The sequence below is a fragment of the Cylas formicarius genome, unplaced genomic scaffold (assembly GCF_029955315.1).
Source record: "Cylas formicarius isolate icCylForm1 unplaced genomic scaffold, icCylForm1.1 PGA_scaffold_4__25_contigs__length_36172078, whole genome shotgun sequence".
In the NCBI taxonomy this organism is placed as follows: Eukaryota; Metazoa; Arthropoda; class Insecta; order Coleoptera; family Brentidae; genus Cylas; species Cylas formicarius.
The window spans coordinates 34141629-34157506 of NW_026844334.1; the positions used below are offsets into that span (position 1 = coordinate 34141629).

Genomic DNA, 15878 nt, shown 5'->3' on the forward strand with positions numbered 1-15878 from the left:
GTAAAATTCTATCTAAGCAATAATTTAAAATTTTAGGATTCTGGTCGCTAAATCAACCAAATCCGTCGTCTGGAGAATGCGTCGACGTGATAGTGACCGAAGAAAAACAGTCATGGGAACTAACAACTTGTGAGAGTCTTCTACCTTTCATGTGTAGGGCCAAAGCTTGTCCATCGGGTTCGTTCCATTGCTCAAACGGAAACTGCATTAACGAGAAATTCAAATGCGATAAGCAAGACGACTGCGGAGATGGTTCAGACGAAATAGACTGTGCTACTAATTGTAACTTTTATCTCGCGAGCAGTGGCGATGTTGTGGAATCGCCATACTATCCGCATAAATATGCCCCTCTTACCAACTGCAAATGGACATTGGAGGGACCGGAGGGACATAATATCCTATTGCAGTTTCAAGAATTTGAAACGGAAAAAACCTTCGACACCGTACAAATCCTCGTCGGTGGGCGCACTGAAGACACCTCGGTAAATTTGGCCACTTTATCGGGAAGACAGGACTTAACTAACAGATCATTTGTATCAGCGTCGAATTTTATGATTGTGAAATTTAGTACGGACGCGTCGGTAGAAAGAAAAGGTTTTAGGGCTTCCTGGAAAACTGAGCCCCAAACGTGTGGAGGTATCCTCAGGGCGACTCCTCAAGGACAGGTGCTAAAAAGTCCCGGTTATCCGGACCAGTATCCGGGAGGATTGGAATGTCTCTATATATTACAAGCACAAAATGGAAAAATTATTACATTGGAAGTTGACGACCTTGATTTAGACGATAATCGAGACTACATTTACGTACGCGACGGAGACTCCCCTAAAAGTACGCCAATTGCTCGATTAACGGGTAAATCTGAAAATAATCCAGGGGTAATAATGTCTACGCACAGCAAACTATACATCTACTTCAAAACAAGTTTGGGTGATTCGAAGCGTGGTTTTCGGATTCGGTACACACAAGGCTGTAAGGCTACCATCGTAGCACGCAATGGCACCATAACATCACCCGCTCTTGGTATAGAAAATTATCCGAGCAACCAAGAATGTCTGTATAAGATCAGAAATCCCAGCGGCGGCCCTTTGTCTTTCAAGTTCGATAGTTTCGATGTCGACAAGACCGATTTTGTTCAGGTATTTGACGGACCCAGTACTAGCGGCTTGAGACTTCATCCGGGAAGCGGATTTACTGAGGATTCCAGGCCTAAAATTACTTTAACGGCTTCTAGTGGAGATATGCTAGTCAGATTCACTACCGACGCACTGCACAACAAAAAGGGTTGGCAAGCGAGTTTCTCCGCAGATTGTCCGCAATTGCAACCCGGTATGGGAGCACTGGCCTCCAGTAGAGATACCGCCTTTGGTACCGTCATAACGTTTAACTGTCCTGCCGGTCAAGAATTTGCTACCGGACGAAACAGACTTACCACTCAATGTTTGCCAGGAGGGAATTGGTCGATTAGTTACATCCCAAAGTGCCAAGAAGTTTATTGCGGACCAGTCCCACAGATCGACAATGGATTTTCGATCGGATCTACTAATGTCACTTACAAAGGTCAAGCAATGTATCAATGCTATGCAGGATTTGCTTTCCCCACAGGCAAACCAATAGAAAGAATCTCTTGTCTCGCTGACGGCAGATGGGAGAAGAAACCTACATGCCTCGGTGAGTAAAATGTAGCTATGGGCAGGTTAACATAATATAATATCTCTGTTTTCTAGCATCACAGTGTGCACCACTACCAGAGGTGCCTCATGCTAATGCAACGGTCCTAAACGGATTAGGAAGATCTTACGGAACTATTATTAGATACGAATGCGAGCCAGGTTACATCCGCAGTGGTCCACCAGTAATACTTTGTATGAGTAATGGCACGTGGTCTGGGGAGGTACCCGTATGCTCCAGAGCTAGATGCCCCACTTTACCAGACGTTCCAAACGGCATTATAACAGATCCAAACCGTCAGTATTTTTATAACGACGAAGCAAGAGTGCAATGCCAGAAAGGTTTCAAACTAATCGGAAATAGCATTTTGAGGTGTGGCGAAAACCAAAAATTCAATAATCCTCCCAAGTGCGAGGACATTAACGAATGTATCAGCAGCCAGTGCGACGTTGCGTCTACGGAATGCATCAATACTGCAGGATCGTTCCAGTGCAAATGTCGAAAAGGGTTTGCACCTACGAACGAGTGCAGACCTGTGGTAGATTTGGGACTCATTAATGGCGGAATTCCTGACGAATCGATTACGGTTTCGAGCACCGAAGCGGGATACGACAAGTCGGTAAGCATATGTCGTAGGCATTACTTGATGTGATCACTCAATATTTACCTGTGCCATTGCTCTTACGATCATGTTTTCAAATTTTCCTAGCAATTGGATGTGGTTTTATTTATGTAGTTTTATTAATTCTTGTTTTCAATATTGCTCTATAAAATTTGAATGTCTATTGGTCTCCTTTTATTGTTTCAGTGATGACCAAATCCCAAATGGATATAAGATAAGAACCTTTATTGCGATTTATATTATTGCGGTGTTGACAAAACAAAGTGCTAGATGCATTTTGGTTTTATCGAATAGAATCTGGTGTAACGTTCGAATGTTATGTTCGATAACTCATGATATTAATATTTGCGGAAGCCTGGTTGATCTTTGTGTGTGCTTTTAGTTTAGTTTTAGTGAGGTTGATATTTTTCGACTTGCACGGTATACTGTACCGATCGTATATAATATAAGATTTCGGTACAAGTGGTGATAGAGGGTAGTCTGTCGCTTGAAGTATTTTTTCAAATATATAATATAATATAATATCTTGGTAATGTAAATTGTTTAAGAGAAGAACTGTGTATTTCTGGTAATGAAGATTTTTGGGATAGATGGTACGAATTAGTTTGAAAACCAGGCTTAACCTTAGACCAACTCTTACTGGTCGATACCTAAATGCATTATCATCATCACATGACACCAAATTTTCCGTGATTAATTCTTTACTTTCCAGATAAATATCATTGCCTCTATCCGAATCTCATAACAAATCTCACCGCAGTTCTCCTCTCAAACAAAACACGAATAAACGGAAGCACTTACACAAAGTATTCCGTTTGCCACTGCAGTACTGATGTATGTTTAAAATGTCACTGATCAAATATCAAAAAGTCCGAAAGAACATAACATCAAAAGTAGATTCCCCACTTGTCTTCAAATCTACCATCTACAATAGACAAAAGATAAAATTCCTCTCTTAACTTCAAGTGTTTTACAGCAGCGAAAAAAATACATAAGAGATACAGGTAAAAAATATCAACAAGATTAAAAGAACACTTGAGAGACTTGTAACTTACGAACATCATCACGAGCCAACATAACAGATTTCATTCAAATGGATTCGGCAAAAGTCTACGGAAATATTTAAGTTTTTGATAGTGATATAGATCAAAAAAGCCATACATAAAATTCTCCAATCAGTAATCGGGTTTCCAAGCAATGAATTTGGCTCGAGGTAGATTTTTTTATGTAATCAAACTTTCTCTGTTCTATCTATATCCAGATTCCATAAACGAAAGCTTTTTCATTGTCTAGGTCAGCTAGTACGCTTAAAAGATATAACAATCAACTGCTCTTACATGGTGACAATCCATTTAACAATCCAAGTTAGAACAAATGATCTTCAGATTTTCTCAAGTTATTTATTGGGGTGCGGCAGATAAATATAAACAGTTAGTAATGAATGCTTAATTGCAGTTATTATAACGTTTTCAATTCAGTTAACAATAATTTTAGTTTATGTCTTTTTGATGTAAAATGTGCATTTCTGAATTGGAACTTCTATTTTTCCAAGCTTCTTGAATCTGTTTGTCCGATGTAAATTTTAGGATATCATCCAGGTTCTCCTATACATTCAATTGTTTTAAAACCCTTGGGGAACCTAGCAAGAAAGTTTCGCAACATCTGCCTAAATGTTGGGTCGAGGTTGCTTTTAAAACAAAAAACTTAAAAATTCGGAATCTACAGGTTGAAATGTGGGTTCATGATTAAAAATGTTTATCGGAAAAACAGGTAGAAAATGGAAGAAATGTAGTAACGGAAAAATAAAGGTTGTGATTCTAATTTTGCCATGAATGAATTTACTACTTATTGACCAATTAGATTTGAATGGATCCCCGTAACAATACCCTTAATGTTCTGTATCTGATAAGCGACGGTGTTGCCGAAACAGCTGTCATACATAAATAAATAATTTGTGAAAATATAAACCTCGTTTGTTCTAATTTAACTAATCATATTTTTGCAGATGATCCGACTTAACAATGGGGTCGGATGGTGCGGTAACACTATCGAAGGTGGATCCAATTGGGTTATGTTAGATTTAAGGGCGCCGACAATTGTGAGAGGATTTCGAACTATGGCCATCAATAGACTGGATGGAACGGTAGCATTCACTTCCGCAGTCAGGATACTTTACACGGACGACTTGACCGACGTTTTCAAGGAATATCGTAATCCTGACGGGCTGGCAGTGGAATTTACAATAGAGAAGCCAACTTTGTCAATCTTGAATCTTCCGGTACCTATCGAAGCCCAATACGTAAAATTCAAGGTGCAAGATTACGTAGGGGCGCCTTGCTTGAAATTGGAAGTTATGGGCTGTACGAGGTTGGAATGCGCTGACATAAACGAGTGCGCTACAGATAACGGCGGTTGTCAGCAGAAATGTATAAATAGTGGTGGTGATTATTCGTGTGCGTGTAATGTCGGTTTCGAATTGTATCAGCGAAACGGTACCGCATCCTTCTACATCGAAAAGTCAGAAACCGGCTTGAGGAACGGCGACGTATACCAAGTGAACAAGTCTTGTGTGCCGATAATGTGTCCGTCATTGAACGCTCCTGAAAACGGAGTTATATTGTCAACCAAAGAAAAATATCATTTCGGGGATTTGGTTAGATTTCAGTGCGACTTTGGGTACGTTATGACCGGGTCTTCCGCACTACTGTGCACTTCGACCGGAGTTTGGAACGGCACGACACCTGAATGCAAATGTAAGTTGAATTTTGACGTTAGGGCGTGATACTTATTCCATAGAGTGCAGAGCGTCGATTTTAGTAAGAGCTCTGACGGAAAAAATATTGCTATAGTTTTCAAGTAACATTTGGATGTTGATATTGTTGATAATATTTAAAGAAATTGTTCGTTTCGTATAGTTCGCGATTAAAGGAGAATCTTACCGGCTTCAAAGCCACACAAAAAACAAATTGCTCTGTCAATGGATGTCACTTAAAAACATACGGCTGCAAGCCAATTCAGACATTTCCCGGATATTACCTACAGTTTTAAGTGCAATCGAATGTTTTCGGAAACATTACAAACGATTTGAATTTTGACGTTTGTCGATTCTGACGGCCACGAATGGTCGCATTCAGCGGACGTAGCAAAGCGCTCCCGATACGTAGCGGTAGCGATTGCGATTGGTATAGTGTTGGACATTTGAATTTACAAAGCTGTGTCAGAAACGTCCGGTGGCACATACGTTACATATCCAACATGTTGTGGGGTGCACGCCATTTTTAGTAGCGAGTTTATTTTGTGCTAGTTAGAGGTAGCGAAACGATCAGTATTGGCAGAAGTTGGTCTTGAAAGAGGAATTTGGTTAGTGTGTATTGGACAGTGATGGTGAGTACGAAATTCCATTATAATAAATATATTTTATTTTTTATTAATTATATTATTATTAGTACTTACAAAATTTGCAAAAAAAAAAATCCCAGGGTCTCAACGGGAAAGTTTTCTCCAAAACAAAAAAAAATAAGAACTAAAAGTTCAGATTTTCACGAAATTATATATTTTGACATGACAATTATTTCGACAACACCGTGTCTTCATCAAATAATTGATATATATCAAATAATATAATATATTTGATATATATCAATAATATTTGATATGTATTAATAATATTTGATATATATCAAATAATTTGATAAAGACACGGTGTTGTCGAAACAATTGTCTTGTCAAAATATATAATTTCGTGAAAATCTGAACTTTTAGTTCTTATTTATTTTGGTAAATGGATTTTCATCAAGTAAAAGCTTCCTCAGCTCAATTTCTCCAAAACCCCTCGATTTTTCGAAGATCGTATCAAGGTATGTATTTTTTCAAACAAACGGTAATCTTTTTTAAACGCAAATTACACTCATATGAAATAGAGATGCGATTTTAAGTTATTTTCAGAACACATTTTCACTAAACCGAAGAAATATTGGATAGAAAATGGAGAGACCTGGACGGGGTAGAATTTACTATAATTTACTAGGAATATTATCACCAGGTTAACCTCGACAGCAGTTCCTGTTATAAGGAAAAAAACCCCTTGCCGAAAACAAGAAGGAACCACCTGTTATCCCAGGGACTTCGCAGATGGAAACGAAATCAGAGCAACACCTGTATCCCCCCGTAGGTTAAGTTTCAAAAATTTTTTTTATTGGTATAATTAAAAAAATTAAAGGCTTATCACATGTTATAATTTTAGAAGTACCAATGCTAGGGAGTCAGAGTTGAATGTTTTATCTACGAAGAATGCTGACAAATATCAAGGAAGTTTGAGTACAAGAAATTAACCTCTTAAAAAACGCCATTGAAAGAAGCAAGAAAATCCAGGAGGAAAGAAATAAAATTTTGCACTTATTATGTGAATGGCAAAAAAAGAGCAATATCTGTTATAAAACCATATTTGCTATTTGGTTCGTCCTTATTTCCACCCTCATCTGCAATATCTACTTCCAGGTGTGGTAGCTCCTCTTCTAAACATATCAAATGTCTCGCTGCTCCGAAACGTGCTAGATGTGGTAAATTCTAAAATAGAGGTCTTTGAATAAATTTACAAGTGTAGGCCTCGAAAATATTCTAATAAGTTCCCTTCATAACTCCTTACAGTCACCATAATACTTTCGATTTTTTGGTATTGGACATCTATCACCTTCATCATCCTTGAATATTCGAATTGGTTCTGCTAATTTCAAAGCCATTTGACCAAATTATCCTCGGTCATTTTGTTTTGAATCAAAATGTTCATAACGCCCGTCTCTACTAATTTCTGATGTAGTAGGTACTAGAGTACAAAAACGTTTCCACTTTATACCACATGTTAAATCGGCGGCACTACACCCAAACACTAAATAAGATATACCTTCGAAAAAATCTAAATTTCAAAATCAACAACACCCAAACAAAAATAATACACCATAACGTCTACGTTGCCAGTCGCTATCGCTACGTATCGGGAGCGAATTGCTACGTCCGCTGAATGCGACCAATGTCTGTGTTATTTTGGGTAGTCAACTGTTTATTAAGCACCAATCGCTCCGCTCAAGCTAAAACAAAACTCGTGACTCAAATGCCGTTTACCAAACTTGTTGCATAATATGCTATTATAAATAAGCATTAATAGTTCATTGTGCTTATTATGGTGCTAAATAAACGAACGACTTAAAAAGTTTACCAAGCTACGGTATTAGTTTTGGGTTCATTTTTCAAAACAACTCGAATATATTCAACTGACATGACCGTCAGGATTGACAAACATCAAAATTAAAGGCATTCAAATATCCCGGAAATGTCCGAAATGACTCAGAGCCGTACGTAACCAAGCTGATGTCGTAAAATGGTACTTTCCACAAACTCGATCGGAGTTAGAGTGTTTTAGAAAAAGGGGTAAATGAACATATGTTAAAATAACGATTTACGATGTCAAATTCGTTATTGAAAATAGTGACAGTGACTATGAAATTACGTTTACGCGAAGAATGAGTGTTTGTACTGAAAGTAGTGATTCTTAATCCTTGCTGGAACTTGGATAAGTCTAATGGATATTTGTTAGAGATGTATATTAACAAAATATTAACAAACTATATATTCGTATAAGACTAATAACTCCAGATGTCAGCATTTTTTTCATTTAATATATAACCAACATTTGGCACTGCCAGGTTATCCTGATTACGATTTGCGTTAGCCAGATTCTTCGATACTGTTACCAACCTCACCGGGACTTATCCATTGACAATTCTTTAGCATATTGAGAAGAAATTGAAACGCTAATAGCTAAATATTCCAAAAATAAAGATGTCAATGCAAAGACAAGTGGCGAGACCATCAAAAGGAAACATTTTACATAGAAAAGACAAAGCTGACCCTCTTTCACGATTATAACAAATGTATGGGTGGAGCAAATGAATCCGATGATGTAGTACATGTGGTTTGTGTGGGAAAACATTTTTACCTAATAATTTCTATTATATTCTTCTTTAGTTTCTTATATTTAAAAATTAAATAATTTACACATTATACATAAAATAACGTTTTTTTTTCTCATTAGATAAATATGTCCCTTACAACGCAGCAGGGAAAATTGAAAAAAATCCACTTGAATTTGAGAAAAATAATTACGATTTTAAAAACACTTAATAAAAAAGGTGCTTTCTTCTTTCAGATGCACAGTGCGTATCTTTACCGGACGACAAAAACGAAGGCCTTAAAGTGTTACGTAACGACGAAGATAGTGTACTGGTCGCGTTTAGGGAAAATGTGACCCTTCACTGCGGTTCTACCGGACGACATCTTCGCAAGACGGCGAGCTCCAGTTTTAGACAATGCGTGTATGACCCCAAACCCGGCTTCCCAGATTACTGGTTGAGCGGAGCCATCCCATCTTGCCCGCGAATCGACTGTGGTGTGCCGCCTCCTACCCCGGGAGCCGAATACGGCCAACACATCGACACCAAATATCAGTCGTCGTTTTTCTTCGGTTGTCAGAACACGTTCAAATTGGCCGGCCAAAGCAGCAAACACGACAACGTGGTCAGGTGTCAGGCCAACGGTGTTTGGGATTTTGGAGATCTCAGATGCGAAGGCCCGGTTTGTGAAGATCCCGGTAGACCAAGTGACGGATACCAAATTGCGCGAAGCTACGAGCAAGGGTCGGAAGTTTCTTTCAGTTGCAATCGGGCAGGTTACATACTAATCAATCCCAGACCTATTACTTGCGTTCGCGAACCGGAGTGCAAGGTCGTGAGACCGTTGGGCATCGCGTCTGGGAAAATCCCCGACTCGGCGATCAATGCTACCAGTGAACGACCCAATTACGAAGCCAGAAACGTGAGACTTAATTCGGTAACCGGTTGGTGTGGAAAACAGGAAGCTTTTACTTATGTGAGCGTCGACTTGGGCAGGGTGTATCGCGTGAAAGCGATATTAGTCAAAGGAGTAGTTACCAACGATATCGTGGGAAGACCGACGGAAATTCGTTTCTTCTACAAGCAAGCCGAAAACGAAAACTACGTCGTTTACTTTCCCAACTTCAATCTGACCATGAGAGATCCCGGGAACTATGGCGAACTGGCAATGATTTCGTTACCAAAGTATGTCCAAGCCAGATTTGTAATTCTAGGTATCGTTAGTTATATGGATAACGCTTGCTTGAAATTCGAACTGATGGGTTGTGACGAGCCTGAAAAAGAGCCGTTGCTGGGTTACGACTACGGATATTCTCCCTGTGTTGGTAAGCAATCTTCTTTTCTCAATAAAAGAAAAATATTTACGTGACATGTATCTTTAGATAACGAAACACCAGTATTCCAAAACTGTCCCCAGCAACCTATAATTGTCCAAAAAGATGCCAACGGCGGGTTACTTCCAGTAAACTTCACCGAACCCACGGCTGTAGATAACTCTGGAAATATTGCGAGACTCGAAGTTAAACCTGCGAGTTTTAAAACCCCCGTCTATGTCTTCGAGGATATGGTGGTTAAATACGTTGCGTTTGATTACGACGGCAACGTGGCAATTTGCGAAATTAACATTACTGTGCCAGGTATTTTACCGTATTTTACTTTAGTGTACCAGAATAGTACTTTTTAAATCGTACAATCTTCGAAAAACAGAGTAGTAATCTTCTACGATGGTTACTGTAAAAGCGATTATGATTGAAAATAACTAAATTTTCCAAAGAACAGGTTTAAAATCATTTATCTGGTTATAGATATACTATTTTTAGATTTGTAGATGTGCTCTCCAGCTCTTCTTTCTGTTGCAGCTTCAGTCAATCTGCCAGTTGTTCCTGAACGCTGGTCTTCACGGAAAGTTCTTGACTTCAATTTATTTTTCCTTGCATGTCTAATTCTAAATTCATCCAATATCTTGAGCATATATTTTCAGCACACATCAACATCGGTGGGTTTAGATATTAAAGTTTATTCCTCTTTTAGGTATTGCAAGTGTTATCACTGTTTTTGAAAAATCCTCCCATATGTAATCGAAACCTTAAAGTTCACTTCTCTAGAAAAGAAAATTTATGCAGAATTGCTCATATTTCTGACTTCCTCCCAGAGCTTTTTCTAGCGTCTGATATTGTATTTTTGCAGCACCTTGTATTTTGTAAATGAGGTCATATAATCCGCAAAATATCCACTTTTCCTTTTGTTTTATTCAATATTTTCTGGAACACGTTTCAAGATTACAGCTTCGTAAGGGTATGTGATCGCCTGGGCTGCTAGTTGTTTCAGAGCCATTTGTATTTATTCATCCCTTTCTGCTAATATATAAGACCGGGTCTATTTTTTGCGGTAAGTCATAATGTTAGTTTTACTAACGATATTTCGAAGAACCATATTATGAACCTATAATCACCTAGAATCTACAACAGAATCATGCGAATTATTGATAGTGTTGATGGTGTCATTTTTTTTGCAGATAATACTCCTCCGCAACTAAGCTGTCCACAAAGCTACGTAATAGAACTAGTTGATAGACAAGACAGTTACGCCGTCAATTTCAACGAAACGAGACGCCGGATCAACGCTTCAGATGCTTCAGGAGAGGTTCACATAGCCTTTGTGCCTGAAAAGGCGACAATTTCCATAGGTTCCTTTGAGAACGTGACTGTCGTGGCCACGGACAAATCTGGAAATAAAGCCACTTGTCATTTCCAAGTATCGGTACAGGCAACACCTTGCGTTGATTGGGAACTAAAACCACCGGTGAATGGTGCTCTAAACTGTTTGCCCGGAGAAAGAGGATTACAATGCATTGCCACCTGCAACCCCGGCTATAGATTCACAGATGGTGAACCTGTCAAAACTTTTTCGTGTGATAGTAGAACACCTTGGAAGCCAACGTCCGTGGTACCAGACTGCGTTTCAGAAGGTATACAATAATATTTAAACCTAAATATTTCCGTACTTATAATTTATCACATTAGATACTCAACAGGCCGATTATCATTTCACGGCGAGCCTAAACTACAGAGCTAATGGAGCTGTGGCAACTTCTTGTCTTAATCAGTATACCGAACTTTTATCTCATTACTACGGCAATTTGAGCAACGTGCTGTCTGATCGATGCTCCGCAGTCAACGTGCGAATGAATGTCTCCATTATTAAATCGAAAGCTACTCTGATGGATGAAAATGTAGTCAATGTAGATTATATTATAAACGTGGTACCAGTTATTAGACAACCCCAACTATACGATTTGTGCGGCAGCACTCTGAACCTAATGTTCGATTTATCGGTACCGTATGCAAGTGCTGTCATCGAGCCATTGCTCAATGTTTCATCTATAAGGAATCAGTGTCCTCCACTGAAAGCCTTAAGGTCGTCAAATCAAAGAGGATTTACTTGCAGCGTAGGCGAAGTACTCAATATGGACACCAACGATGTACCACGCTGTTGTAAGTATCTCTTCAGCTATTGCTACAGTTTGTTACATGAATAATTTTGTTTAGTGCATTGCCCTGCTGGTACCTTTGCCGAAGAAAAACAACAGGAATGTACTTCCTGTCCAAGAGGGTATTATCAAAACAGCGACCGGCAAGGATCATGCGCGAAGTGTCCTCAAGGAACATACACCCGTGAAGAAGGGACCAAAAGTATCCACGATTGCGTGCCTGTTTGCGGCTATGGCACTTACTCGCCAACAGGAATGGTTCCGTGTCTAGAGTGTCCCAGAAATAGTTACACCAGAGAACCGCCTACTGGAGGTTTTAAGGATTGCCAAGCGTGCCCAGCCAATACGTTCACTTACCAACCATCCGCAGCAAGCAAAGACTTATGCAAACCAAAATGCAGTCCAGGTCAATATTCGCCTACGGGGCTAGCGCCTTGCTCTCTTTGTCCAAAGGACTTTTACCAGTCGGTTGTTGGACAAACGTCCTGTAACGAATGTCCGACCAACATGAAAACTGAGGGGCCCGGAGCGACCGGTCGTGACGAATGTCATCCGGTTCAATGTAACGAAAACGCTTGTCAGCACGGTGGTCTTTGTATACCCATGGGTCATGGAATTCAGTGTTTCTGTCCCGCTGGTTTCTCCGGACGTAGATGTGAAATCGACATTGACGAATGTTCTTCCCAACCTTGTTACAACGGTGCTAGTTGCATCGATTTGCCGCAAGGTTATAGATGTCAATGTGCTCCAGGCTATTCGGGTATTAATTGTCAAGAGGAACGATCTGACTGTTCGAACGATACTTGTCCTGCGAGAGCGATGTGCAAAGATGAACCCGGTTATAAGAACTACACCTGTCTGTGCCGATCCGGCTATACTGGAATAGACTGCGATGTCACGGTAAGTGGCGGTTTCTCCTGACTTATCAGTTCAAGTCCTGCTTTCTTTTGATGTAAAAACATATTAACTTACGTACACTTAATGACCATCCATACTTTTTATTTAGTTCAAAATGAATTTCCCAAATAACTGTTTCGCAACATATTGGTGAAAATGTTTAGTTTACTCTGGATAAAAGTCATAAAAAATTATCATTCTGAATGTTCTTTTGCACCTATTAACATTTGTTTATTGCATTAATTGCAATTTTGGACCCTGGAGATATTAACTAAATATAAAAATACCAGAAGTGAAACTGATTTTAAAAGAAAAAATTAAAAGTGGTAACTTCTGCAATGAAGCGTAAAAAAAAACGTAAACAAAAGGATTAGACCTAACAACGTCCGATGAGCATGACATTCCCAGCATTTTAGTGAAGTAAATGTTATTAATGATTATACTTTTATTTCTAATCAGAAGGTCGTCAGATCGAGAAACTCAAAACTTCAATGAAGATAAGGAGATAGCAGATATTATGGAATATCATTAATATTTTATGAGAGTGGCTGCAGTAACATTAAAACCAAATAGCTATTACTATTACTACTACTTTTACATTTACATTACATTTACAAATGTTCTGGATTCCTCCAGCGTTGGTTTTTGATGAATCGAACTTGCTGATGTTTCAGCAATCATCCTGTCAATTTAGTCTCTCCGTGGTCTTAAGTTGGTCCAATGTTTTCTCTGCTGCATATGCATGGAATGATGTAAACTCCTGGTGTCTCAAATGGATTTCTGTTTTTGAGGTATCAAATATATTGAGCGACTTTTGGGGGACTGGTAAATCTGCTTTTCACATTATATTTCTAAATAACTTCTGATATTGGTTTTGAATCTAAGGAACGACTACAGTGGTCAGTGTCATTGACTCGGATTGAAATAGTTTTACGGCTCCATAACCAAAGAGTTGATAACTGATGATTTTTGGCAAAGCGCATTCTCCATTTTCACCAGTCATCAAAAATATATTTAAGCATTTGAAAGACATTGACATCTTTCATGTAAAAATGAAATTATTTAAATGCTCAATAGACGATACTTTTTGCAGTACGTCCTATAATCCCTCGTTCATTTTCTGAGCCATTTATAATTATACAACATAACCTAGTTTTCCTTTCCTTCTTTCTTTCTTACATTGAAACTGATCAAATATCAAAAGTTGTTAAGAATTGCAATGTTTAATCCGTCAAAGACAACAATCCGTTTGAGAAGAACACACTGGCGAACTAAAACGAAAAATATCAATTGCCCTAAGAGAAAGTGAAAGAGCCATAAAACTACAAAACAAAAATCATCAATTGCTGAACACGATCATGAATCTTATTCGACCATTTTTTCTATCAAAGGCAATATTCATGCCACTCCTTTCTTTTCCTCACTCTCAAACAGTATATAATCACTTACAAAGTAAAATGGGAGCCAGTTTCAGTTAAGCTTTGAAGAAGTCGACAGGATAATTTTCGAGATTTTGGCAAGTTCTAGATTACAGGAAGAATCCAGAAGACTAATAAATAGCATTACCTTTTTATAAAAAACTATTACTATGTTTGTTGTTAGATCGACCCATGTACAGCAAACGGTAACCCCTGCAACAACGGAGCCACATGTATAGCACTAGAGCAAGGTCGCTTTACGTGCGAGTGTCTACCTGGATGGGAAGGGCAAACCTGCGAAATAAACGTAAACGACTGTGCCGAAAAACCATGCTTGCTGGGAGCCAATTGTACCGATTTGGTAGATGACTTTAGTTGCAGTTGTCCATCTGGTTTCACGGGGAAAAGATGCCAGGAGAAAATAAATCTTTGCAGCAGCAATCCGTGCAAGAACGGAGTATGCGTGGACAAATTATTTTATCACGAATGTATTTGCCAACCCGGTTGGTCGGGTGAATCCTGCGAGAGTAACATCAACGACTGTTCTCCCAATCCCTGTGAGAACGATGGCCATTGCACTGATTTGGTTAACGATTTCGTTTGCACTTGTGAGCCTGGATTCACGGGCAAAAGATGCCAGCATACGATCGACTTTTGCTCATCCAAACCGTGTCAAAATGGCGCCACTTGCACCGACTTAGTAGAGGGGTTCAGTTGTAAATGCAGACCCGGGTTTGTCGGTCTGCAATGCGAAGCAGCCATCGATGAATGCCTCAGCGATCCATGTAACCCCGTGGGAACTGACAAATGCGTCGACTTGGATAATAAATACTACTGCATGTGCCGCGATGGATACACTGGCAAAATGTGCGAGACGAACATCGACGATTGCGAAGCGGACCCGTGCCTCAACGGCGGTTCCTGTCGGGACGAGGTCGGGTTCTACAAGTGCATCTGTCAACCGGGATGGGCGGGAGTAAACTGCGAAACCGATATCGGGAGCTGCCAGGCCAAGCCGTGCCAGAACGACGCGAAATGTATTAACCTATTCCAAGATTACTTCTGCGTTTGCCCGTCTGGAACTGACGGCAAGCAATGCGAGACAGCTCCAGAAAGATGTATCGGAAATCCTTGCATGCACGGAGGAAAGTGCAAAGACTTCGGCTCCGGACTGAACTGTACTTGCAACGAGGGTTTTGCGGGAATCGGGTGTCAGTACGAATACGACGCCTGTCAAGCAAATGCTTGCAGGAACGGAGCCACATGTACGAACAACATATTTGGATTTAAATGTATTTGTCCGCCTGGTTATACTGGCAAATTCTGCGAAGAGGACATCATGGACTGTAAAGAGAACTCCTGCCCGCCGAGCGCAACTTGCGTGGATTTGACTGGCAAATTTTATTGCCAGTGTCCGTTTAACTTGACTGGCGAGGACTGTCGCAAAAGTAAGTTTATTAGCACACACAAATATTACGCTTCTTTTGTCTGTATTTCATTACTTCTATTAGTTAGACTAATAGAATACAATATAATTAATTTCACTACTTCAAGTTGTACAAATTTGTTGAGATATTGCACATTTATGGTCACGTTGACAGAATAAATAAAATAATGTTACAATCTAAATGTAAACTTATAGTTTACAGCACTTAAATACGATAGGCTCCCAAAAATAAAATATAGATTTTTGTTAGAATAGGAAACATGGCAGAATTTCTGAGAAACATATTAAAATTTCTCATTTAAATTAGAATTTCTAACTTAACTGATATCTGAAGTCTCTATTAGCAATGTCCCTTACTTAGGACAGAAATTCTGACTTATTTTTCATAAAT

At 39.2% G+C, this 15878-nt stretch overlaps 1 protein-coding gene across 2 annotated transcripts in view; it reads left to right on the top strand.

Moving 5' to 3' along the window:
* The window catches only part of LOC132701561 (sushi, von Willebrand factor type A, EGF and pentraxin domain-containing protein 1), a 106744-nt gene that overhangs the window by 52899 nt on the left and 37967 nt on the right, over positions 1-15878 (top strand). For both annotated transcript variants that reach the window (XM_060669604.1, XM_060669605.1), the window contains exons 6-14: positions 37-1668; positions 1725-2287; positions 4296-5043; positions 8493-9560; positions 9618-9872; positions 10751-11203; positions 11259-11729; positions 11784-12625; positions 14225-15488. In XM_060669604.1, the coding sequence (XP_060525587.1) occupies positions 37-1668; positions 1725-2287; positions 4296-5043; positions 8493-9560; positions 9618-9872; positions 10751-11203; positions 11259-11729; positions 11784-12625; positions 14225-15488 (7296 nt within the window). The remainder of the gene's footprint in view (positions 1-36; positions 1669-1724; positions 2288-4295; positions 5044-8492; positions 9561-9617; positions 9873-10750; positions 11204-11258; positions 11730-11783; positions 12626-14224; positions 15489-15878) is intronic.